The sequence below is a fragment of the Balaenoptera acutorostrata genome, chromosome 2 (assembly GCF_949987535.1).
Source record: "Balaenoptera acutorostrata chromosome 2, mBalAcu1.1, whole genome shotgun sequence".
NCBI lineage: Eukaryota > Metazoa > Chordata > Mammalia > Artiodactyla > Balaenopteridae > Balaenoptera > Balaenoptera acutorostrata.
In genome coordinates, this window is record NC_080065.1 from 8,472,254 (window position 1) to 8,498,807 (window position 26,554).

Consider the following 26,554-nt stretch of genomic DNA (forward strand, 5'->3'; position numbering starts at 1 on the left):
GCCTCGCGGCTTCTCCGTGCCCCACCGCAGCCCAGTTTGGTCTAGAAAGGCCCACGAAACCGCCGCCGTCGCCGCCCCCTTCCAGCCCCTCCCTGTCGCGTATCCTTCCGACGCGGTGCCCCCCCTGCCCCCCAAGGGCCTCGCCGAGGAGAACCCCAGTACGCAGGCGCGGTAACCAAGGCGGCGGTGTCTAGTGAGGATTTGAAATCGGCCGCGCGTGCGCACTGGCGTCCCGGCCCCGGCAAGGGAGGCCGCGCTTCCTTCCCACCATCCCCCGCCCGGCTCCCTCCCCGCCCCTCATTGGAGCGGAGGCGGCGGCGCCCCCTCCTTCCCCCGCGCCCTGTCGCCGCCGAGAGTGTCTTTTCGCCGCCGCCGCCGCCGCTGCAGGAGTGCGGAGCGAGCGGCGCGAGCGTGACCGAGGGCCCGGCGCACGGCGGCGGCCCTCCCGCGGGTCCCGGGCTGCGCGGCGCCTGGGCCCGCCCCCTCGGCCCTACCTCCCGCCCCCTCCGATGGCCTCTCCCGCCGGCCCGAGTGGAACGCCGCCGCCGCCGCGGCCCCCGCGCCCGCCCCGCGCCGCGTGAAGGGAGCCCGACAGGCCTGAGCAGCCCGCCGCGGCCTGCCCGGGCCCCGCCAGGCGGCCGCGAGCCGGGACCCCGACGGGAGCCGCCGCCGCGAGCCGGCCTGAGCCGCGGCGCAGGCCCGCCCGCCCGTCCGTCCGCCCGGCCGCGCGCGGCCCGTCCGTCCGTCCGTGCGCGGCGCGGCCGGGGCTCGGGGCGCGGCGGGGGCGGGGCCGCGGCGGACGGGCGCGCGGGCCCGCGGGGCGGCGCGTGGATGGATCCGCGCGTGGCCTGGATCCAGCCGGAGCAGAAGGGGCCGGCCAATGCCCTGTGGATGCAGATCTGGGAGACCTCGCAGGGCGTGGGCCGCGGCGGCTCGGGCTTCGCGTCCTACTTCTGCCTCAACTCGCCCGCACTGGACACGGCAGCCGCGGCGGGGACGGCCGGGCTGGGTGGCGGCGGCCTGGCGGGGCCCGCGTTGCCCGCCGCGTCGCCCCCGCCGCCCGCGCCCGGCCCCGCCGCGCTGCCCCCCGCGCTGCTGACGGCGCTGGGGCCCGCGACTGAGGGCGCCCGGCGCCTGCACAAGTCGCCGTCTCTGTCGTCGTCGTCGTCGTCCTCGTCCAACGCCGAGTCGGGCACGGAGAGCCCCGGCTGCTCTTCGTCGTCCTCCAGCAGCGCCTCGCTCGGCCGGGCGGGAGGAGGCCGCGGCGGCGCCTTCTTCCACTTCGCCGACGGTCCTTCGAGCGGCCCCGGCGCGGCCAACGGGCACCCCGGGCCGCGCGGCCCCGCGCCCGCCGGCTCCCCGCTGCAGCACCAGTTCCACCCGGGCCGCCGGAAACGCGAGAACAAGGCCAGCACGTACGGCCTCAACTACCTGCTGTCCGGCAGCCGCGCGGCCGCGCTGAGCGGAGGGGGCGGCCCCGGGCCCCAGGCGCCGCGGCCCGGCACGCCGTGGAAGAGCCGCGCGTACAGCCCGGGTATCCAAGGGTGAGTGCGCATGGCGCGGCGCGGGGACCGGGGAGGGGGGCGGGGGGGTGGCGCCCTCCCGTGGGGATCCCGGCCCGGCCGGGCGCGCCACCCCGCCGCGGGGCTCCCCGGGCAGCGCCGCGGGAGCTCGGAGGTCCCCATCCAGGCTCCCGTCTTATTTGGAGGGTGGATGTTGGAGGCCATCGTCCGACTCCCTGGGAGGTTGTTGTTATTTCCATTTTAAACTTCTCTTAAACGAGTGAAATGTCCGGATTTTTGCATTAACAGTGTAGGAGAGGGACCGTTGAGTCCGATTTGTGCGGATGTTTTCATTTTCCCCCTGGCGAAACTGGAAAGGAGGTCGCCTAACTTTCTCTCCCATCTTCTCCCACCCTACCCCGACAGGTTAGGGACCTTTTGTCAAAGTCGGGTGCAAATAGGTGTGGAGTTTTATGTTACCTTGCAGAGGATTATAGTATTGCCAGGAATTTGAATTAAGTGGCAGGTAAATATTGGTTAAATGTAACTTTGTTTCTCAGCGGAAATCCATTTGAAAGAGGATTAGATTTTTGGTAGCGATACAGTTTAACCAACAGCGAATTTAGAAATGACATTTTCGGGAGGGGGTTTCAATGTTACAGTTTAATTTTGTGCCGAAAGTGACAAATAGCATTATCTGCAGTTTTTTTTTTTTTAAACAAGTTAGTTGCATTCAAAGAAAGTAACGTTTGTAGCAAATACTTATTCTCTGGAAAGCGTCACTTCTGTTTTATGTATTTCCATATCAGCCTAAAGGGGATTAGAAGTTCCTTTTAGGGCTAGTGCAATTACAGACGCAAAGACTGGTAAAAAAGGTGGGTGTGTGTTGTGTCGGAGCAGTCCCAGGTGACGCTGCTCAGGTGTGAGTGCTACTTACCCAGCCCTCTTACCTTCCTGTGCTTTTCTGAGCACCTGGAAACAAGATATCTGTATGTAGGTTTTATGTGGGTATTTCAGGACTTAAATCATAAACTCTCCTTGTACAATCTCATGCTGACTTAAAGGGCACCTAATGATTTTCCTGGGTGTTAGGGTTGGAAAACATTAGAAGCTTAGAAATCACTCAGTTGCTAGGTATTGAAATTATCTCTTCAAGTAACTTTTTCTCTTCATAGGTCTATTTATTCTGGTTTGAAGTGTGTTGTAAAACACTTAAGTTGATACTACTTTAGAGAGTGTATGATACCTAGTAACAGCTGCGTTCTGCAACTCGTTTCACCTGGTGTGGGTTGGAAGCATTACTTTCTTAAGTTCCTTGAAGCCTTGAGCATGCACTCAGCCCCAAGGAGGAGCCCAGACTCCTCTTCCCTCTCTTTCTCCAGTTCTTACTTGTAGAACTTAATAAGAAGAGGTGGTGGGGACAGTTTCTTCCTTTCTTCCTTTCATTTATTAATTTTTGGGCTGCGTTGGGTCTTCGTTGCTGCACACAGGCTTTCTCTAGTTGCGGCGCGCGGGGGCTACTCTTCATTGCGGTGCACGGGCTTCTCATTGCTGTGGCTTCTCTTGTTGCGGAGCATGGGCTCTAGACGCATGGGCTTCAGTAGTTGCAGCACGCGGGCGCAGTAGTTGTGACTCGCGGGCTCTAGAGCGCAGGCTCAGTAGTTGGTGGCTCACGGGCCCAGTTGCTCCGTGGCATGTGGGATCTTCCCCGACCAGGGCTCGAACCCATGTCCTCTGCATTGGCAGGCGGATTCTTAACCACTGCGCCACCAGGGAAGTCCCGGACACAGTTTCTTGATGTATGGCGTTAAACGTAAAAGTTCTTCGGGGGACCTGTAGGTTTCCAGCCTGTCTTGTAACTGGAATTGACTCTGTGTTTTAGCACTTGGAAAACAGAAGGCACGTGGTCTTTGCTTGTAGAGCATTTTTGGGCCCAGATTGTCTGGAGTCCTGCTTCTTCCTCTCATGAGGTGGTAGCAGTGCCAGTGTGATGCCCTTGTTCAAACTGCCCAGGCTCTGGAAGCTGTTTCCTCATCCATAGTTTCTAGTAAGCCTCAGTACATAGGTTGCTATCGCTTTCCTTAATAAATGAGCCTACCACCTGCCAGGAGCTGCCCTGGGATCTGGGGGAGGGGTCGGCATGGGGGAGACAGCCTCAGGATCCTGACTTGGAAACCTGAGTCCGGGGTGCCCGCACCTAGGGCCCATGAGCCCTGCCTGTTCAGTCTCTCTCTGCCTGTCCTCCTCACCGTCACGTGGCCGGCTATCGTCTCTAGTGAGGTTGCTCACGAACCCCGAGGTGGTCATCACGCATTCTTGCTCCCCTTGGAGTGTTCCCGGCGTGGCCGGGAACATACCGCCTCTATGGGTGGCCCTGGGCCTGTCCACTCTCTGCCGTCCCCGCCTCGAGGAGCAGCCTGCTGGGACTGCCTGTCACGTGCCTGGAAGGGTGGGTGCCCTGCGCTTGCTTCGCTGCTCTGAATCCCAGCGGACTGCCCACCTAGAAGGGCGGAGCAGAGGAAGAGTGCCCCGGAGGGAGGCGTCCTTCGTGAGCAGACATTTCCACGGGGCCCGCCGGGCTTCTCCAGCTAACTTTTTGGTATCGAGAAACAGCTGTGTCTGGAACGCGCTCCAGGCTACCAGCTTACCCAGAGTGATGAGGAAGGCCCCCGGAAGGTCTCCCACTTGGGGCTTAGAAAGGGAAAGAACTGAAATACGAGATCCTAGGCCAGCCAGCAGAAAAGAAGCTTGTTGATGAGAAGTTGCTCAGCCCAGCTAGTGTCAGGACAGCATCTCTGGAAAGACGGTGTGTGCAGGCCTCAGGGAAGGGTGAGCGGTGGCTGGCGGGTGGGAGCGTGAGTAGCGTCAGCGGCGCCTGGGGCAGCTGGCGCCAACCCTTCTTTCCCGGGGAGGTTTCTGCCCTTGGGAACTGCGCCTGGCGGCTGCCTCGCAAGGTGGCCAACCTGTTCTCATCCTTGAGTAAGACGAAGAGAAGGCAGCTGACAGTGGGCAGGAGTCAGTGCGAGAACCTTCGGAGCGGAGAAGGCCAGATTCTTGTTGTGGAGCTGCCGCTGGTTCTGGTTCTTAGCCTGTTTCCTTGGTTGAGCTCTCAGTCTCGAGGCTGACCCTGAGCATGTGTCCTGGCCTCTGGCTGCCGCCACTTCCTCCGGCCCTTGTCTCCTGACCCAGCAGTACTTTGTGACTTTGCCTGGGTCAGTCTCAACAGCTTCAGAAACCTTCCCAGTTGAAAGGTAAAGAGAAGTCCTGCTAAGTGAGAGTGGGCGCGTGGACCTCAGATACTCTGCCGCATCCTTCCTGGTGCCCTGTAGACCCCCAGGAGGGAGATCCTGGAATGGGAGAGGACCCCGCGCCCTGGCGGACGCCTGCAGTCCGGGCCCTGCCCTGGCTTGTGTTCAGCGTTTGTCCTCTCAGGCCTGCCCGCAGTGTGCAGGGTCACACGCAGCACCCTCCCTGCGGGTCCCTTGACAGTATTTCATTCTTTTAACATCTTCTGTTCCCTCAAAGAAAATTCACTTAGCCTGAAGTTTGTGAGAAGCCGACAGACGTCGTTTCAGAGGAGTGGCCGGCGTGCCCCGCCGGGCCCCGGCCTGGGTTCTTTCTGACTCCACGCATGTTCTCTTTTCTCCTTTCTCCCGAGTCAGCGCCTGGAGAAGATTCAGGAGCCCTCCTCTCCCTCTGTGCCCCTAGCCTGACGTGGCACTACCTACAGTCCAACGAATGGCCTCCCACGGCTCGTCCTTAGGGGGCCAGTGGGAGGGCACAGGTGAAGGTCCAGCAGGACCCGCCATGGACCATGGCTGTCACCACTCTTGTTGGCTTTGTCTCATTCTCATCTCTTCCTGTAAACATCCGGGGATGCACAGGAATGGTTATTGTGAGACGGTGGCACACGTGGGCCTTGTCTTCTGGAGGCCCCGAGGGTGACGCGCTGGGCACGAGTTTGCTGCTGCACTGACCGTTCATGAAATTAGCTCCCACTCGGACACTCCTCCCTGCGTGAAAGTTGCGTCCTTGTCCCTGCCCCTCGCGCCACGGCCAGTCTCTCTGCAAAGTGAAATTGAAAATCCAGCACAAGATGCTGGCTGTGACAGTCGGGGAAAGTGATGCCTGGGTGCTGGTAAACGAGGACGGGCAAAGCTAGCATGGGGCTGCCGAGGAGGAGGAGGAGGAGGAGGAGGGGCGGGACGGAGCTCTGGAAGTGGAGGGTCAGGATATTAGGAGTCCTCTGAAAAGTGGGCCCTCGAATGATCTTGTAGAAAATGGCCTCCTGACTGCTCCTGCTGTGGAGGTCAGGGTGGGATAAAGCGGACGTCCTGCTGCTGTGAGCTCTGGATGGAAAAGCAGTGCCAAGGCGATGCCATTGCTGTCGCTTAGACGAGACATGTGGTTGTGACTTAATTGCTCCTGAAAGTATTTTTAAGTGTTTTAAAGTAAACAGGATTTTCAGAATTTAAGATCTGTTTTTCAAAGTAAAGTCTCAGACCTTCTTTTGGTCTCTGTTTAATATGAAATTTTGGCCCCCATTTTAAATGGATTCGTGTAAATAGAAGGAGGAATAACAGTCATCCTTGGAAAATAAGGCTTTGTGTGCCGTGGTTAGGTCATTATGGTTTAAGATTTGGGTTTTTGGTTGTGAAGTAGAAGAGGGTTGTAGTCAACAAACAAACAAAAGCCTGCGATGTTCAGATTCAGAAACTTGACTTTGATGGTACAGCCAGAAGGCAGGCTCACTGGGGAGGGGTGACTGAATCTCACTCACTGGAGTCACAGGAGGTTGTCATAAGCCGCAGCGTCACCTGGAAATTGCCACTGGCCAGCACAGCTGTGCAGAGGCCTGCCTAGAAGACTCTGGTCAGCTTGTCAGGGATTTCTTCTCTCAGAAGGCTGCTGAGTGGGTGTGGCACCCGAGGAAGGGCAGGTGGGTGGTCTCGGTAATCGAGACAGGTGCCCCAGACATCTGCCCCCAGTACGAACGAGCCTCCCAGTGAGGCGCTCACAGGTGCCTCTCCCCGACGGCTTGGGATTTGCACTGAAAATGAAATGTCTTATGCTAGGATTTCCATGCTGCACTGGTTTGCTGCTGCTGTGTACCAAATGTCCACGGGCTCAGTGGCTTTACAACAGCACTCACTGATGTCTCACAGGTTCTGGGGGTCAGAGGTTGGCGCTGGGGGCTGGGTTCCCTGTGCAGGCACGCCGCTGGCTGAAGTCTCGGGGCTGCCCGCTGTGTTCTCTGCCGGGGCTCAGGGTCCTCCTGCGAGCTCACTCCTGTTGTTGGCATGATTCCATTCCTTGCAGTTATAGGACTGAGGTCCCTGTTTTCTTGCTGGCTGCCCGCTGGGGCCTCTCTCAGCTCCTTTAAGCCACCTGCATCCTTTGGCTCGAGGCCCTTCCATCTTCAAACCCACCACAGGGCTTTGAGTCTCTAGATGGCTCTGCCAGCTGAAGGAAGGCCTTCTGCGCTAAGGGCTCATGGAGTTGGGTCAGGTCCACCCACGTGACTGTCTGTGTTTAGGGCACGTAGTCATACAGCATAATCACAGGAGCAGTGACAATTTCATCACGGCCGCAGGTGCCGGGGGTCAGGGTACGGAATCTTCTGGGGGCTGCCTGCTGCACGTGCAGGTGTTCTCTCGTACGTAGAGTCCTGTGCTGTGGGAACACAGGTTGTGTTTTTCTTTTCCAACACTCCTCTCCTTTGACTGGACTCCAGCCCATCACGATGACTCTTGCAGATTGTCTGTCCTCTGGCTTGGTTGTCACCCCTGAACTCAGGGACAGCCAGAGTGATCATAGCTGTGAGTGCCTTTCTGTGTCTTTCTCACGTGGACTGCTCTTAAAATATGTCATCTGAGAAGAGGTTATGTGAAAGACATGTGGATGAACATACGGAAGTTACAGTGATTGAAAAGTCCAGTTTGTGAGGTGTCCTGCACTGGTCAGCTTAGGAAAGGTGCCGTTCCTGTGCTGGGGGAGGGAGGTCGGTGACTCACCCAAGTCACCTCCAGAGTCTGAGTACAGTGGATCCCCGCAGTGCATCCTTGCTTTGCAGAAGACCCTGCACCGCTTGTCCTGCAGCGCAGGTTAATGGGAGTGGTGTCTTGCCCAGAAGCCCCGCCTCAGAGCTCTGTCTCTTCCTGTGGAGTCACTACTACGCTTTAAAAACGGACCCCTGCTCTCCTGGGTCTCTTCGGGGGAAGATGGACTGCGTCCTAGCCTGCATTCCCAGTGCCAAGCATGCACCGAGCCGCTGCTGAGTAAGTGTCTGGTGAGTGAGTGAATGAAAGGAAGGAAGGAAGAGAGAAGGACTCGGGCAGCTTAGAGGAGCAAGTGAGGTGTGGCCAGTCTGCAGAGTTTAAATAAACCAAATGCTAAAAATAACTTTCGCTGTTTGTCTTCGAATTTCTGCAGACTTGATTGCCAACTCTGAAGTTATTTAAATGCAGAATGAAGTTAAAATCTCTTGCAGTGTATCTGCCTGCCTTCCTGAAGAGAGTGGTTAAATCAGTTTTATGCCTTGTGACAGAATGTAAAAACAAAACATTCAACAAAAATTCTATTCTCCGTTAGAAAGGCATCTCCATTTAGTTCCACCTGGTCTTTTTCTTGCTATAAAATTAATACCTGACATGAAAAGTTAGAAAACTTGGTACCTGGCGAGCGTCCTGTCACCTGTTCGCACGTGGCCTGGGCTTCGGAAGCCTGTGTTTCCTTTGCTGGTGGGAGGGGACGGAGGCTGGGCCCCGCCCTGGCCTGCGAGGCTCGGCGCAGAAGTTTGTCCTTCTCTGCGCTGACAGGGTGGACTTGACTGAGGACTCTGAGGTTCCCCATGGTGGGGAGCGGCTTTGATTATCAGTACCATGCCTTTTTATTGTGGGCTTGTGCTCTTTTTTAATTCCCAAATCAGCTGCTCCGCACAATCATTTAAGCTCTCTGTGGTTTGAGATCAGAGTTAATTTCCTAAGTGATAACATGTGGATGTAGGTAGTTTATATCTTTTCACGTTTGAAAGAGATTTCAGGTGATCTTAACGTTTCTGGAATCCTGGGAATCTGAAGGAATGGCTAGAATGCTAGTAGTTAAAGGGAAATGAAAAATCGAACTATTTGTGTGTGTTTTTTTCTTCCGTCCCGTTAGCATCGGGAAGCATATGCGAGGCCTTGAGCTTGCTGGCTAGCCTGCATCTCGGGTACCCTGGCTCCCGGGTCTGGGCATGGCTGGCTCCATCGAGGGCTCTGACTTCTGAGCCTCAGCGTCCCACCCGTGGAGCAGGGCCTGCCCCATTGCCCTCGCGGGGCTTATTAGAGAAAGGGGACGTGGGCTCGCGGTGTGAGTGGTCAGGTGGGGGAATTAGGAGGGCTGCTCCTTTCCTTTTCTCCTCTCTTCTCGAAAGAAATGGAAACCAAACTTCTTGTTGCCAACCAGATACAGACAACTTTCCCTCTCAGGCCAAAACTTTTCTCTTGGAGAGACCGCTGAAGACTTGGAGTTGGTGTCTTCAGGGCAGGCAGCGGGCACAGCTGGAGACAGACCCACCTGATGCGTGGAAATGCTTTCTCCTTTTGAGCCAAGACAAACTTTTCTATTTTTAAAAATTTAAACAATGCCTGAGTCATGTGTCCTCTAGGTATTTAAGTAAGAATCTTGTCTTCCCAGAGCTTTCAGGTTTTTCCTGATGTATTTATCAGGTATGTGTGTGCTGCCCTGTGTAACTTGCTTAGAGTTGTGTGGGATTTTGGTCTTGTTCTGTGCAGGGTGGAAGGAGTGGATGTTACGCTATTCCTCTGAGCTCTTTGCAGCTTTTAGCACATGTTCTGTGTATAGTGCAGGGAGCAAAAGTGCGGGCCTGGGCAGGTCAGAACTAGAGCAGCAGCATCTGTGGAGCGTTCCGTGAGGGTGGGGGGCTCTAGTTCCGTGCTGCCCAGTGTAGCGGTCACCGGCCACGTGTGGCCCCTGAGCGCTTGACTGAGGGGATTGAGGAACTGGATTTTAAGTGTTTTTAATTTTAGTTGAAATTAAAATGGTCTTATGTTTGGACGGCACTGAACTGTAGTAACTTTACATTCCTTACTTGGAACACAGATTCCTTACTTGATTCGGTAACTGCTGCCTAAATAAATCCAAACTCAAACAGCAGCAAAAGCTGTGCTACTCAGCAAGTTGCCACTGGAAAGCTCCAGAAATTGTGTTTCTGCGTTTCTAGTATAAATCCTTTGCAGAGGGCTGCTGTTTCAGTAGCACATGAAGCATAAAATGGGTTCCTACGGCTCGGGGTGTCTGGCCCAGCAGGCAGGTGGTGGTTCTCTGCACCGCTGCACACGGGCTAATGACGTAATCCGGCCTCTTGCCACCAGGCAGTGTCCTTGGGCAGCAGCAGCAGCAGGGCGCAGGGACGCCAGCACGGGGTTGGCTGTCTGCGCCAGGTTCCTCCCGGAGTCCTCAGAGCAGGCCCATGAAGCGGGTAGTGTTGCTCTTGTTTTGGAGACAGAAAAGCAAAGCCTAGACAGGCTGATGTGATCTGGCCAAAGGTGCTGCGTGTGGAAATGTCAGTCTAGCTCTGACATTGCGGAGCTACAAACAGTTCTTAAACGAAGAACTTAAACGAAGTTCCTTAAACGAAGGAGCCGTCCCCAAGACGCGGGGCTGGAAACTAGCGGCTTGCTCTGCAGACCTGGCTTTCGTGTGTCTGCCGAGGGCCATTTGCTTTTCTTTTCTTTTTTTTTTTTTTTTTTTAAGGATTTTCTTATTTATTTATTTATTTATTTATTTTTGGCTGTGTTGGGTCTTCGGTTCGTGCGAGGGCTTTCTCCAGTTGCGGCAAGCGGGGGCCACTCTTCATCGCGGTGCGGGGACCGCTCTTCATCGCGGTGCGCGGGCCTTTCTCTATCGCGGCCCCTCCCGTCGCGGGGCACAGGCTCCAGACGCGCAGGCTCAGCAATTGTGGCTCACGGGCCCAGCTGCTCCGTGGCATGTGGGATCTTCCCAGACCAGGGCTCGAACCCGTGTCCCCTGCATTAGCAGGCAGATTCTCAACCACTGCGCCACCAGGGAAGCCCGCCATTTGCTTTTCTGCCTTCCTAGAGAGAGCAGACTGGGGGAGGGGGCCCAGGTCCTCCCGTAAGGACTTTGCCGGTCAGATGACCAATGACAGAGATGCGGGAGGTGGGTGGGGGAGCACCGGGGGAGGCCCCGGGGACCAGAAGCCCATCCTGCTGCTGTAGTACAAGGAGTTCCTGCTTCCCCCAGACGTCCGAAGCTGCTTGTGGGCAGTCGTGGTGGAGGCAGCAGGGCTCCTGCCGTCTGGGTTAGTCTTAGAAGTTACACTTTATGAAAAACGAAGCATCTGATGAATCGTTGGCTTGTGTTTTTTCTGGAAGACAGCGGAAAGGCCGAGAAGCAGGACTGGCGAGCGTTTGCCGACTGCCTCCTTGGTGTCAGGCGCTGCCTTCGCTGCAGATCCTGCTTTCTCCCAATTCCCCCCGGACAGTAACTCGTTTTAAGTCTTGGTAGATGAAGAAGTGTCTCGCCCAGGGTGCAACCAGAAGATAAAAGAACGGGCGCCTCAGCGCAGGCCTGCTTGACAGAAAAGCCCCTGTGTTCATTGCTGGCTCCCAGGAAGGGGTTGGTGCCCCCAGAGAAAGAGCCAGAAGCAGGAACTTGGTGAACTGGCGGGGGGGAGGGGGCCTTAGCGCCACACAGTAAGGAGGATTTTGGTTACTGGCGTCTTTTCTAAACATAAGCAAACAGATCAAAAAATTGAAGTATAACTCTGAAATGACTGAAATAGAAGAGAGGGTACCTTGCATGGCTTGTGAAATGCAAAGAAATTCTGAAGTATTGTTACAAGTTATCTCCTGTAAAAACGTGGGTGAGGAATCTGTCTAAAGAGTCGGTGTCTCTCGAAGACTGCCTCACAAGAGACAGACGAACTAAACCTAAGTACAAGATGATGGATAGAAATAAGAGTGTAGAACTGAGACCAAATGCCAAAGAATGGGGACCTGTGAGAATTGTCACAGGCTAAGGCCTGGAACGAAAGGAAGCTTGCAAGATTGGTAAGAGTAAAAAGGGCCTCTTAGGATCAGAGTAAGCCCATAGGAAGTAAGTCAGAAGCTGGGCTGGGAAGACGGCTCAGTGTTCCGGAGCGTTCCGTAGCAGCTGGGTGCTTCCGCTTTTCCTTTGCTCCCATCAGGCGAGTGGTCCTCAGCACTTGTCATGGCATTAATCGTCACTGGCCCTACTGAGCCCTCGCCCCTCCCAGGAGAGGGAGAGCGTCTTGCCTCCTTACTGTGTAGGAGAGGGTGGTATAGGAGAGGGCGTGAGGCTTACACTGCCCATAGGTGCGGAGCTGGCGTGGGAGCCCAGGCAGTCTGATGCCACAGCCCGTCTTCTTAACTGCTGGACCCTCGGAGCAAAGAGGGGATTGTCCAAAGCGGAATAACAATAGGAAGAAAACACTTGCTTATGTTGAGTTCCAGTCTCTAGGCCAAGAGAAATGACTACTGGCTTCTCAGGAGGGGTAGCAGATGACATCATGAAGCTCTGCCCCATCCCTGTACACCTCTCGGGCACCCCGCAGATGGACCCAAGAGGAATCTGAGTAGCTTCCTGCAGAGCCAGCAGCAGGCCCTGGTCTGTCACCCTGCGGCTCTCCAGTGGCTCCTTTACGAACCGCTGACAGCACGGCTGTGCGTGACACCGTGCCTCTATGGTTCTGTTTGCTCGTTGCTTTGAAAATGAGAGACTGATTTGGACTGTGCTTTATGCTGATTTTTAAATAATGGTATTGTTTTTATAAAACAGATTTGTGTGTATTTTTTGGTAAAAAGCAGAAAGCTTTAAAAATCAGTCAACCCCACCACCCAGAAATAACCATGGACCCATTAGGTGACTGCCATTGTAGACATCTCTCTAAGCCCCGTATGGACGGACACATGCATTGATCAACAGAAATACTTCTATTACAATTTATGTTCTCCTTAAATACAATTTGCTAAATTATTACTTTTCCGTGAAAGCGAAAGTAATGTTCAACTTCAAAAAGAAATAATAGTTTCTAAGAGATGTTGCTGAGACTAAGAATATAAAGAAGATTAAAAACCTTATGTGGCTAAGTGCAAAGAAAAGTTAAAGTTTTAATGAAATCACTTCAGTTTGTCTGCTGCCATGTAGGGTAGCGATGTTAGCCCTTGCTATGGACTGAGTTGTCTCCATTCAGATCATAGGTTGAAGCCGCAATGTGGTGGCATTAGGAGGTGCGGCCTTTGGGAGGTGATGGGTTTAGATGAGGTCATGGGTGGGGCCTCATCATGGGATTAGTGCCCTTATGAGAAAGATCACAGAGTTCACTCGTTCTCTCTCCACCATGTGAGAGGGCACATTGAGAAGTTGGCAGTCTGGGAGCCAGGAAGAGGGCCCTCCCCATAACCCGGCCTTGCTGGTGCCTGGATCTTGAACTTCCAGCTTCCAGAACTGTGAGACATAAATGTCTGTTGTTTAAGGCGCCCAGTCTGTGGTATCCCTTTACAGCAGCCCAGGCAGACTAAGACAGCCCTTTATGTAGCCTCCCAGCTCCTGATTTGCATTATGTTGTTTGTCTGCCACCATGAGTTAGGCATTTGTATTTTGTTCTGCAGTTATGATCACTACCATTTGTTGAGCTCTTACTGAGTGCTAGACCCCATTCTGAATACTTTGTCTGTATTCGTTAAATCCTCCTGACAACGCCACGTGAGGGGGCGCCATCAGCATCCTCATGTTTCACGTGAGGAGACTGGAGCCCAGAGCAGCTGAGGGTCCCGCAGGGTTTTGTAGCGGATCCTGCCATCCTGCCTTGGCCCTGAACACCACAGTTTGCAGTCGATTAGTCTGGGCTCTCTCTTTGCATAGACTTCATGCTGTGCGCCAGGCTCTCACCGGGACTCCGGCAGCTTTCCACGTTCTGGTGGACATCTTCGGCAGGGCTCCGGGGGCCGTACTGCCCGGCCCCACTGTGGGGTGGGCTCTGTGCACGGCCCTCCACTCCACTCTGACCGGCCCGGCCTGGTAGCCCTCAGCGCGCTCCGTGGGTCCACGCGGCCCTGCTGCATTCCGTCTGTGCTGCGTGTCGGGAGTCGAGTGTGTGCGGGAGAGCTCGTGGGCTCCGTGTTCCCCGAAGCCCCTGCCGGGTGCCTAGAGCTTGGGGTCCCCGCTTCATGACCGTGGCGTGCTCCCCAACGTCTCTGGCTGCGAATGTTGTCAGAGATCTGGGGCGACACTGATCCCGCTTCAGGGAGGTGGTTTCTCCTGGATGCCCGCCTGGCCGCGCCTTCCTCTCGTCCTCACCTGGTTGTTTCTGCCGCGTTGGCCCTGCCTCAGCCCTTCCTGGACCGCAGCTGCCCTTCCACCCGCAGGCCGGGCTCTGCCTTGCCTTTAGGGGCTGGTGCCCTGTCGGGCCTTCGGCGCGGCCCTGGTTTCATCTTCCACCTTTTCCACGTGGACGGCTTGACTCGCTTTCTTTTCCCCTCTGTCCGTCTTCCTTAAACGGGCCCTTCTCAGGTGTTGGCACAGCGGCTTCCCTGTCCCCTCCTGCAGCTCCTTGCCTTCTTTTCACCCTGTGTTTACGGCCACATTCTCACCGAGATTTTCTGTAGCACGAGGCGTGGGAGTGGGTTTTCCTGGTCCCGGCTGGCCTCTCCTCCCACACTGGGGTCCTCGTCCTCATGATGTCCTGGGCCCCTTTCTCTTCCTCTTTGTTTGCTGTGCCCCGTTCGTGGGTTGCATCTCTGCTGATGCGACCTGAGGGTGTTCTGAGCCCTCCGACCTCCCCTAGAACTTTCCCTCTCAGGCCGGGCTGCAGGTTTGAGAGGCTGCTGCGTCTTTGGCCGACCCTCTGGGACCCGTCGGCCCCCAGGTGGAGAGTCGAGTCTTGGGGCGAGTCCGTGGGCCACCTTGTTGGGGAGCTGACGTCTGTTCCCTGAATTAGTTCGGCCTCTTAGGGCCCAGCTCATGGGGCCCAGTCCTTTCATGGCCTCGGGGTCCTCAGAAGCCTGGTGTCGTCTGCTCTGAAGTTAGCCCAGGGAACAGAAGACCCTCACTGCTGGTGTGTCAGACTCAGGCTACCCCTGTCCTCTAGGCCCTGCTGACTTCCTCTCAGGGCCTCCAGGTTCGTCCCCTGATCTTTGCACGTCTGGCTGCTTCTTGCCCTTCTGTCTTGGCTCCAGTATCAGCTCTTTGGGAGGCCGTCCCTGACCACATGATATAAAGTAGCCATAAAGGCAGCCGTGGCCACCATTTGGAATCTCTGCATAGTGTGCTAATACTTGAGGTTGATTTTGGTTACTTACTTTGCTCCCTTCTCCGTGCCCCTAACCCAATTCAGCGAGCATGAGGGACCTGCTGATTTTGTCTTGCTCTCTCTATAGCCTGTGTCAGAGCAGCACCTGCTCCATCGTGGGTTGGCAGTAAATAACTGTACGATGATGACTTGCATCTGCTTTCTGTAATTCAGTATTGACTTAAACCTTTGGATCCGTTAAGTTCTGTGCTTTGCCCTCCCTTCCTCTCTGCCTTTCTATTTTTGCTAGTTTTCCAGCGCTGTTGTGTTGTCCTTTTTCTTAACATTTTTTTCTGGTCATCATGGTGGGGTCTTGGGAGGTTGATGTGTGCTCTTCCTGCCATCTTGAGCCAGAACCCTGGAGCCTGTCTCCTGAGACTTGAAGAGGTAGACATGCCTAGTTTGTGCTGAGCAGAATTGGTACAAATGATTTACTTCCTCCTTTACACTGGATGGAGACATTCCTGCTGATTGAATGAGAAGTAAACATTTGATAATTAAAAGTTATGTTTTTATTTTTCTGATACTGTAAATCAAACTTTGACACATATGCAAATATTGGATACAGGGAAGTTAAGTAGCTTTAATTACAGCAGACGCTCAGATATGCTGACACTCGGGCGTGTGGGGCGACCTGGCTTTCGTGTGGCCATGCGCACTGGTGCCTGGCGGTGACGAGCACCCACTCTGGTCACATCTGCAGGCCGCACGGAACTGGACACAGGCTTAACAAGTGCTTTGCCACTCTTGGTGACGTGGAAGGGGATTGGCATGTCCTCCGTCAGGTGCGTTACACACATGGGCTCTCCTGCCCTGAGGGTCATTGGGATGACTTGTCCCGCCAGGACAGTGTCTCGGGGAGAGGCTGCGCACGTCTCGCGTCCCCTGGCATCACCGCTGAGGGGTCAGGGCCAGGGAGGGCGCAGCCAGCGCGGGGGAAGTGGAGCTGAGGCCCCGGCCGGCTGCAGGAGGCGGATGGGAGGGGCAGTCGGTGGGGTGTGGAGGCTCCGGGGAGCGCTTGGAGCAGTGTGAGCAGAGACACACTGTAGGGCTCCGTGCCAGGGAGCTTCCCGGCAGGCGTGAGGCCCAGGCTGCTTGTCCAGCCTCTGAGCATCTGTAAAACGGGAGGTGGTGGTGGTTCTCAGGATCGTGCTCGTGAAGTGTGTCCTACGCTGACTGGACAGAGCAGGCAGGTGGTGCGTGTCAGTTACTTACCATCATCATAAGAATACTGGGAGGATAGTATCACTAATGAATTTTAAGTTTCTAAGTCTGAATATAGCCTCAGAATCCTACTCAACACGGCTCTCTGACAGCAGTGCCGTCGATGGGCGCTGGGACGGTGGGGAAGCCTGTTAGCTGCCCCTGGTGTGGTGTGGCCAGAGAGGGTTGGGGTACTTGAGAGAACACCCCCTTCCTCACAGGTCTCTGGGTTCAGTCATCTACATCTGCAGAGGTTTTTCTGGGGTTGTAGGGTAGCTTTTTCAGGAGCCCTGTCTTTTGGGGGGGGTGTATGCTAAACCAGTGACTTGGGGTGGCACTAGAACCAGAACTTTAGGGGTGAAGGGACCTTTAGCCTTGCTGGATCTTGGAGCTGAGCAGAGTCACACGAGCAGTTCCCTTGGCCCCCAGGATGCCGGGCATGGGCCGAGCCAGAAGGGAAAGCCCACGTGGGTTTGGCCTTAATGTAAAGGCCAAAGGCAGCCAGTCTCAAAGAAGACTTAAGCACAGCGATGTCTGCCCTTTGATCTTTGGAGTAAAGTCAGTGTCAGTAAAGCTGACATGATGACACTTTTTCTTGGCTGTGATTATAAAAGCAATAAAGTACTTACTGAAGAAACTTGGAAAATACAGAAAGGAAACTACCCATAATTTTCCTGTTGTTAACACTTTGCTGTTCTTAACAGAGCATATGTCTCTCTGTTATTTTTAATGTTACTTTAAATGTGTCACAAATGTGTCATTTTTGTATGTTTGTTTAAATCTAACTCTAGATAAGTGATTCTTCCTGTCTTAAAAAGCTCTTTTAAACAATTTTTAAAGATGGAATTGATGTATATTATTTCCTAAATAACTAGGGAGAGATGTTTACAACTTTTCACTTTTTGTAAACAGCCCATAGTGCATATTTCTGCCTGTTTCTGTATGTTGGGCCACTTCCTGAGCGTGGCTTCACAGCCCTGTGGCTGAACGTCAAGATCGAGAGCTGCACAGCTCTGGGTTTGAGTCCTGGTCGTGGAATCTTGGGCCATTTACCATCTGTCTAATGAATAGTTTTCTTAAAATCTGTAAAATGGAGAAAATATTGACTAGTACTTGCCTCAGGGACTATTTGGGAGACTAACGAAAATGCTGGTAATATGGGTGGCGTTGTGTAATATCTCAGGGCAGTCATCTTTTCAGGCTCTTACGCGTACTGCTTCCCAGAAGGTTATCCAGCTCACCTTCACGAGGGTAAGCATCTCTGGAAACTACGACAGAGGATATAGCTGTTTTCATCTCAAAAGTGATCCAGCTACTGGAGCTAGCGAGCAAGGCCGGGCCACCGTGCTTTCAGCCTTGGCGGTTCCCTCCGAGCACCGTGGCCTGCAGGGGTCTGTGCTGTGGCTGTCCGGCGTGGCCGCGTGGCCGGTGGCCTGAAGCAGTGCACGGGGCCCAGCCACGCGCCTTCTTGGCACCCGCCTGCCCCAGCGGCCCTCCCGGCCGTGAGCGCCTGCAGACGGGGGCTCCCGGAGCGCACGGTGGGTTCCGTAGGACACCAGTGCTGGGAGGCTGAGGCCCACGGGTCGTTCTTGCCCGTGACGGGTCGCGGACGTGCCACGTGAGTGGGCCGCTTCCCTCTAGGTTGCTCCGGCTGTCCTGGCTCTCTGGGGCTCTGAGCCCTTTCTTTCCCGGGCTGGCCGTGGCCTGGGCCCGGAGCAGCAGGACTGGGCCCCAGCCCTCCTCCGGTCTGTCGCTCAGCTCTCAGGCCCTTCCCTGTGCAGCAGCTTCCCTGAGGGCCTCCCTCTCCCGTTAACATTTTAGAGGCTCTTCAGAGGCTCTCCCGCTGGAGAAGGAGCTGTGCACAGGTGGGGCGCTGCGGGAGCCGAGAGGGGCTGAGGTGCAGACCCCGCGGGCGGGCTGATGGGAGCGCTGGCTCAGCAACAGGAAGGAACGCTCCGGAAACACCCAGGCTTTCTGCTTTGCAGTTTCAGTCGGCTTCCTCACACTTTTGAGCTTAGATTATAAACAACCTCTGAAGGGCTGATTCAAGACTTTCTAAATAGTGGTACAGACATTAATTGGCCTGTAACAATTAAAGGTAAATAAAATGATTTATAATTAGCTCATTAACTGTGTCAGGAAATGGGAGTTTTAAAAAGGATCGTCCATCCCCAAAATAGAAGTGATTCAGTCACTCGCTGCAGGTCTCACTGGTCGCTGCCCAGCAGCCCTTCTTTGCAGCGGGTGGAGAGGCAGCTGCTAACTCGGGGCGTCTGGGCCGCCGGGGCGCTCGGACTCCGCTGTCTTAGTGTAAGTGCATCCACGCGGGCTTGAAAATCTACCGTAAAACTCCAGTAGTGAACTCCAAATACTTTCCCCAAGCCATTGTTTTTGGCAAAAATGCAGACAGTGAACATTGTGGAGCTGAGGGGAGGGAGCTCCAATTTCTGAGAAACCACTGGCTTTTTAAGGCTTTTGAGGGTTTTAAGAAGACTTGGAAGGAGTGGGAGAGGGAGAGAATAAACTAACAGTTGAAGTGAGTTTCTAGTGTTTTCTGTGGCATTTTACATTGTAATCAAAAAGCCTGGTTTTCCACAAGCACTTGGAGTTGAGCAGGTTCCTGGAGGGTGTGGAAGGGAAGAGTGACTCATGGTCAGCAGTAGGGCGGGGGCCCTGGGGACAGTGGGCTGGGAAAGTTGGATGAGTTAATACTTGAGAGCACAGCTCTGACTGACAGGATTGGGTGCTGACAGGTCTCACGATCACATTGGAGGAGGCTGCCTTCATTCATCTGGCTTTTCTGTTCCTTAAAGCAGTGAATGAAATCTGACCTCTGACCGTGGCTTTCCTTAGAAAAAGCTGCGGGGATTTCAGATCTAGGGGAACAGGCAACCCTCTGTGCTTCCCCCTTGCAGACCCGCATCAGTAACTGCTTGGCCTGTTAGCTTTGCCCCTTTTCTGTCCACGCTGTTTTATTTTAAATGTACTTCATTGTCCTCGCTTCTGGCCCCTTGTGTCATTGTGTCTCTCACCTGCTGTGGTGCGTCTGCCTGTCCTCCTTGTTTGTGTACAGAGATGTCACCGTGGAACAACTTGCAGGTTGCGCTGGGCTGGGAATGGGAGAAGGAGCAGCTTTGCGTGGGGCTGGGCACCGAGGCTCCCACGTGAGAAGGCAGGGAAAAACCGGGGGTGGGCGCCACTTCCCCGGGGCCCGCCCTTCAGAACCAGCCTTCCCTGGCTTCGGTTCAGATTTAGACAGAGTCGGGAACCCTGCAACCCTGCCAGCCCAACTTCTAAAATCGAAAATCATCCTCCTGAAATGGGTCATCTCTTTTCATGAATAGCTTTATTAGCTATGAAATTAGATAGTTTGGTTCTCTAACTTAATAATCCACCTTTTGCTCTTTAAAAAAGCTCATTGAGTTGGATTTCATAAATGTTTACAGCAACCAACCGTATACCAGCTGCTGAGATAGATACGGAAACATTGTTGATCTTGATAATTTGGGACCAGAAGCAAAGATTAATTTGGGACATGTACTAAAAATTGAAAAGTCAGTCATTACCTTTTGAGTGGGTTTGGCCTCTTACAAGAGAGCAATTGTAAATGAGAAATGTCTTTTTTCATTTTTCAGTGAACTTTATTTTCTAATACCTAGATTAAAAGCATGCTTGTTAATAATGTTCAGAAGTTTGTTTTCCAGTAGTTTCATGATGAAAACTAAAATGCACCGAAAACTCTGGTCTCACCATTTTCATCTTTCTTAAAATAGCCAGGAAGGGAATCAGTTCAGGGCTTGCTCCGCTGCGTTGTATCAATTTGAGATTCTTCCAGATTGACTCTCGGAGTTGCGTGTGGTCTGTATGGGCCAGTAGCCAAGGCTAGAGTGTCTCCGAATCCACTGCTCAGAGACAAGGCATCAGGCGTGCTGCGCTTTCCTGCCTCCGCTGCCTGCAGGGTTCCTTTTGCACACAGACAGCAGACCTTTCCCACCGTGCCCCACCTGATGAGACCACTTAAGAGGCTCAAGCCGCCGCCACACAAAGCCATCCAGAGCACCGCTCCTTGCGGGCCTTATCCCTTTAGGGCCCACGGTGGCGCGGGCACTCGGGTCCTCAGCTTAGGATGAGGGCTGCGTTGTGCGGAGGTTTCCAGCGTTCGTTCTCGGCCTCGTGGCTGCAAAGTGGGTCCTCTCTGTCGCTCTTGCTGCCCTCTCCCCACAAGACGCCTTGCGGTCAGCTTCTGACTCCCGTATTTCTTTGGATTTGAGGTGCTATTACTTGCAAAAACCCAACTCGTTCAAAGTTGCCTTTTTCTGCGGGGCAGAAATACTGGGTTGGCCAAAACGTTCGTTCGGTTTTAAGTAAAACTAAGAGACGCCTTTTTCATTTTCACCAAGAACTTTATTGAACAACATATTCATTAACTGAACGAACTTTTTGGCCAGCCCAATATAAACTTCATCTAGACAACTTCCTACAGATCAGCTAATCTAAAGAGATGCACCGTTATGGAATGCACCATGAAGAAAGAGAAATATTTAACTTTGCATTGATTTAATGCTCAGCCATTGATGGAAAGATGCATCCCAATCTTAGACATGTTGAAATGTTAAGGAAAAAAGAGTACATTTTTGTGATGATGAAAGAATCGTCTTGCTCAATTCCACAGTTACATCAGTTACTTTGGAAAATGCTCTAATCAGGCACCATTGTTACTAACATCTTGTCAGGCTCTTAAATCCTAGTTTCGTAAATGGAGCAGTGAGTATGTGTTTAAATTATATCAAGAACTATAATGCTTAGTTTTGACAGACAAGGCTCTTATTTGTCCACATTTAGCCCTAAGATTCTAAAACGTTTACTTAGAGAACCTTTGAGAGCCCCCGGACCAGGACGTGTTTTTATCCCTTGTCTCCCGTCGGAAGGCGCGTGGGCAGGGTGCACTCTCCCTGTGCCCCCTGGGGGAGCCGCCCCTCATTCCTGGACGGTGGCGTCTCGCAGGATGGAAGGAGTGAGGATCCCAGAGAGGGCATGTGGTCCTGGGGCCGCCTGCTCTGCCTGTGCTGAGCGTCGCGTCGCTCAGCCGTCGGGGTGGAGCCCAGGGAGCTGCAGCCGCCAGCCCCACGTGGCTCTTGGGACTGAATGAAGTAAAGCTACAACCTGAGGCCCTCCGTCGCAGCAGCCATGCCTCGGGTGCCCGGTAGCCACTTGCAGAACGGTGTGTGCTCACAGGAGTCCTGTCCGCAGCCTGTGCTGGGGGACGGCTGGGCCCCTCCCACCTTGCCCTCGGCGGGCGGGCAGCATCGCTAGCCTGTGCCACCCCACTCCGCGTGGATTTTAGGGCCTGGCAGAGGTGCTGGCATCAGTAAACCGAGGGGCTTGGAAACCTCGCTGCTGGTTAGGGGCGGGATGGGAAGAGTGGCGTCAGGGCTTAGAAGCCTGACCGACTTGATGTTCTTTTTTCTTTAAATTAAGCGATCAATATTCACTGTTAAAATTAGGAAATGAATACAAGCAAAAAGAATTAAAAAATTACAAGTAATCTTGTCATCTAGAAGTACAGTTGACTTTTTTTGTGTTGTATTGAATGTTTTGTTGTTTCCAAGTGTTAAATATAATCAGTGGTGTAATGAGCATCCTCTCGGGCAGTTGTTTTCCCTCTAAAATGTATCATTTTTTCTCCTTTTCCCTTTTAAATTTATACATATGATGAGTACATTCTTGTAAAAACCCAAAATCCCAGCAGCGCCCGAGTGTAGAGTAGGAGGTGGCCGCTCTCTCAGCAGCTCATCCGTCACCCGCCGCCGTGGCACGCGGGCCTCTTAGACCTTCTCCTGAGTTAGGTGCACGCGGGGCGTGTCTGTCACCTCTCTCTCACGGAGCCTCCCCTTGCTCTTCTCGGTGGGCGGACGGCGCCCCGCGCTGACCCGCGGCCCTGCTGCGAGCGCGTATGTGTGGGTCTGGAGCCCAGGTGTCCAGGCGTGGGGTTCCGGGCTCAGCGAGGGATGCCTTTCTTTAGCCTTGAGGTGCGTTGTCAGCTAATCCCAGAGCGTGAGGTCCAGTCCGAGAGAGGCCTGGTCTTTCTGAACAAGTCCTTCCTGCTTCTGACATGTGCACTTGACATTTGCTTTTTAATTTGTTTACACTCCGCATGATTCTTGTTAGAATTTCTTGGTAATTTTTTGACTCTCTCAGTCTTTGCGTTGTGATTGTCATTTTTGTGTTGGAGTCTGGAAAGGCCTCCTTCAAGTTCGAGATAGCTGATGGTTCCCCTTGCTTTTTTCCCCTGACTTCTTCTATTTGATGTTTTCATTTAGTAATTTAACTCTGCATCTGTGTTATGTTTTCAAATGTAGAACAAGGCAGGAATCTAACTTCATTGTTTTTCCGCTACTGTGTCAGGATTAGGTTTGGCTACAAAGAGCAAAAGTAACAGAGTGATGGTGGCCTGATCCCAGGGGACCAGCCCACCTTCTCCCTCTGCTGCCTTTCTCAGCCTTGCGGGGATCATGGTTCTGGAGGCCGGCCAACCCAACTCGCTGGGACTAGGGAAGGGGAAGGGGAAAGGGCTGTGGGAGCTCTCCCCTTAGGAAACCCTCCGAGAAGGTCTCCCCAGGGCCTTCCACTGGGGCCTGTGGTCACCTGCATCTGCAGGAGCAGATGGTCCCTGGTCTCTTAAGTGGCCTGGGCCCTCCAGGTGATCGTCGTTCCTGCTGGTTTTGAGATACCACCTCTCTGACCCATGATAGAGGAATTTTTCCGTGATGGTCACAGCATAGAAATTTCCTTGGAAGATTTGGAGACTGAAAGCTAGTGGGGTGACGTGAGTTCTAGGAGATGCGGTGACTAAATTGTGAGCCATGGAGGAGACTTGGGTGTGGTTTTATGTAGACGTCTTGTCAGCTGTGAGATTCCTCTGACGTTCTGATATGTGAGAAGAGTAACTGTCCTCGTTTTCAAGTAGAAAAGATCAAAACTTTTGTGACATAATTCAGCAAAGCACTTTGGAGAACCGAATGCGTGTGTATGTTCAGTGTCGGAAGCAGTGGCTGCACACGTGGTCGCTGGCACTTAGTGTGAGAGCGTGTTGTCCTGACCATCATAGGTCATTTCTTAACGTGATGAAACTACTTGTAATGTGGTACTGAATAAATAATCCCAGCTCTTTTATTTAGCACTGTTTACATTTTTTTAAAAGGACAGTTGACCATTTAAGTCATTTCTGCTAACAAATCAAGTTATCCGGTACAGGGGTAAACTATTTCTTGGATGTTGATTTTTGATGACATTGTACAGGGAAGGAAGATCTTAAGTGACAAAGTCGTAAGCAAAAAATGCATTTTATCAAAACTTGATTCATCCCTCACATATTGGTTGAATGCTCACCATGAGCGAGTGCTGTTGGGGCACTGAGATCAGGCCTTTGCTCCCAGAGGTCACCTTCCCCGGACAGAGCCAGGCTGCGGGCGGTCATCACGCTGGGTGGAGGCGGGGCGCTGCATCTCCCGCCAGCAGGCTCTGTTGGGCTGCCCTGACCCACAGCTGCACTGCCTGCCCCACCCCTCCCAGCCCTCGTGCTCCCCCTCTCCTCTCAGCGTTCCTTCCACCAAGAGCCTGAGCCGGAGGAGGCAGCTGCAGGGCTCTCTGAATCTGCCCGGGCCTCACGATGGTTGTTAGACCTTCTCGTGCCTTTCTGCTGCACCGATGGTGCACCACCCTCCAGAGCCACGCGGTCCTCAGGCGGCCCCAGCGGTCACGCAGTGCCTCGCCGGTCCCTGCTTGCCTCGAGGAAGAGCCTGCAGGGGCTGGGCCAGAGCCGCGCTGTCCAGCCAGGCCGCAGCAGGATCCCTTCCGTTCCCAGAAGGCAAAGCAAAAGTCCTCTTCCTAATATTTGTTACAGCCGTTGCCAATTTTTAGATGCAGTTTAATACAAATTTCAGGTAGGCGTTTCGTTAGTGTCTCTTGCCGCCGGAACCCAGCGCTGAAACCAGGAGGCGTGTGCTCCGCCGGCGCTCCGCTCTGGGACGTGGGCACGCCGCGGCCTCGTTACTCATCTCTCCTGGATCGGGCGGCGGGGGGCGTGCTTGCCGGTCGCGGGGAAGGGGCGCCCTGCTCTGTGACAGGCACGTCAGCAGGCACCTGACGACGGACACTGTCACCCTGGGCGGTGTCTGTGCCTCCCGGGCCTGGGGACGGGCCTCCTGGGAAGCTGACGGGCGACTTTGTGTGTTGCTCCTTCACATGTGACAGTTCTCGCCACCCTGCAGGCGCAGCCTGGCAGTGACATTTTGGCAAATCGGAATGGCCTGTTTCCTAGACGCTTTAATATGTTGCATTTGTGGGGTGTGGATAGGATTTTGCCACGCCAGGTTTGCTGTTCTTCTGTGTCTCTGGGCCAGTTGCTTAGGTGCTCTAGGGCCATATCCTTATTTGACGTCTCTATACTTCTCTACTCCTGGTGTTATCAGAACAGCGCTGAGCTGCAGGAGAGCGTGTGCTCTCAGTGCTTTGATGGACTGACTGCTCAGCGAGGTGACGGCTGGTCCAGTGGCACATGCTGTTGTCCCGAGGAGCCCTGTGCTGTCTCTTGACAGCGTTACTGTCACTTGTTAACAGGGGGAGGTCCCCGGTGTGGTCACTAACCTGACACATCTGGTCCTGCTGACGACATTGCCGAGCGCTGGGAACCATGGGCCACCCCGCTGACGTGACGTGCCTGCTGAGCTGCTGGGAGAGATGCGGTTAAAGGCTTAGGATGTAGTTGGCGCTGGGTGGTTGTTGAGGCGTTAGAAGCTCTACCTGATAAATCGTGGAGTTGGGTAGATGTTTTGGAAAACTTACTGCGTTTTAATGTTGCATGACTTTCTGCCTTTTTGGGTTTACTAAAAACGGGACTCGTGGCTGAATCAGCAGCATGCTTGGGGTGAAGTTTTGCATGATTTAAAAAAAAAATGAAACGTGATAACGTCAGGACTCCAATCAGTGATGGCCTCACTGACCTTGCAGATGCACCGTGAACAAGCGTGTCGAGCGTTTATTTCCTGTGTGTGTCCCGTGTGTGCTGTCAGTGGCTTCGAGTGGCTTTTAAACTGAGTGTTAGGATGGTCACTTCAATGAGTAGTGGGGGTGGCAGTCCTGAGGGTGAGAGAGTGAGGCTGGCCTTAAGCAAGAGCCGAGGGAAGGTGAGATGTTAGACGTCCTGTCCTGACGTTTGTCGCTTGGCACTGGAAGGTCTTGTTAAGTATTGTCTGCTGTCGGGTGGACTGTCTTGCTAGCTGTTGAGCTAATGTGATAGTATTGTTGAACAAATTTCATTTTGTCTTCTCTTTTCCTAGCTAATAATCAAACCTAGAATGGAAGCAGCTAGATTTGACTTGACGTAATTCCTAGGATTGGGTTACTTGCTTGCCGGTCTTTAAATCCCTAAAAGTACCTGAGGGTGACCTGTCTTTCCTTCCTGGGTCTGCGGCCCAGATCCTTGGCTGAGACTTGGCTCCCGTTGCCACCGCCGGGGACTGGCGGGGACGTGAGGTTTGGGGCAGGGGTGTGAGGCGGCTTTCGGCGCCCGCTCTTTCTCCTGAAACCACTGCTTTCTAGACCTTTGTTAGGAAAGACCGAGAGGGAGAGAGGGCCGACTGACTCGTGTCCCGCACACCTTGGTGCTGGCCTCCTGGCGGGAGTCTTGAGGGGGGTCGATCCAGTGCTGAGTTGAGTGGGGCTTTCTGCCCGAGAGACGTGGTCATGGGCCCTGCGTGCTGGGTCTAGGGTGTTGTCCGCTGGTGGGCCGGGCAGACCTGGCTGTTGAAACTTGGGGCCGCCAGGCTGCCAAGGACACGTGTCTTCCTGGCCTGTCTCAGACCCTTTCATGAGGGTGCCCGTGGGCGCAGAGCACAGCCCGGACAGGGTGAGAAGCCCACTGGGTTTCCCTGCGCTGCCTCAGTTGGGGTCACCCTCCGTCTTTCACGGATGGAGTTCTCTCAGTTCGTTCATGTAAAGTCCCTGAAATGTTTCTTTTGAATAAGCCTTTAAATGCCAGTTGAAAGTTTTGATATTTATATCAACAAAATTCGCTTGTGTTATTCTGTGGTGCTGAACCGTACCGTGGAATTTCATCCACCACAGAGTGTTCATTTCATTATATACTTTCAGAGGAAACAAGAAACTGGATTTTAAGTGGCCAGAAATATATTTTAGTGTCATGCTGATCTAATAGCAGAATGAGAAGTGTGGTTAAGTTTAATTGTAACTCTAGTGTGTTTCTCTTTTGTCCGCTAGACTTCATGAGGAAATAATTGACTTTTATAACTTCATGTCCCCTTGTCCTGAAGAAGCAGCCATGAGAAGAGAGGTGGTGAAAAGGATCGAAACTGTGGTTAAAGATCTTTGGCCGACGGCTGATGTGGGTATACCCTTTGCACTTCTGTGTCGCTACAAGTTCATGTCAGCACCCTGTGGCCGCCTGTGTCTGTGGGTCTGTGCAGACGTGGCGGAGGCCACGCTTCCAGGTTCC

At 53.7% G+C, this 26,554-nt stretch overlaps 1 protein-coding gene across 2 annotated transcripts in view; it reads left to right on the forward strand.

Moving 5' to 3' along the window:
• Positions 1 to 733: 733 nt before the first annotated feature.
• TENT4A (terminal nucleotidyltransferase 4A) overlaps positions 734 to 26,554 on the forward strand; it is a 43,631-nt gene continuing 17,810 nt past the window's right edge. The window contains exons 1-2 of one of the 2 annotated variants that reach the window (XM_057540317.1): positions 734 to 1,544; positions 26,320 to 26,443. In XM_057540317.1, the coding sequence (XP_057396300.1) occupies positions 832 to 1,544; positions 26,320 to 26,443 (837 nt within the window). In that variant the 5' untranslated portion in view covers positions 734 to 831. The remainder of the gene's footprint in view (positions 1,545 to 26,319; positions 26,444 to 26,554) is intronic. The other variant, XM_057540316.1, reaches the window with a different exon arrangement.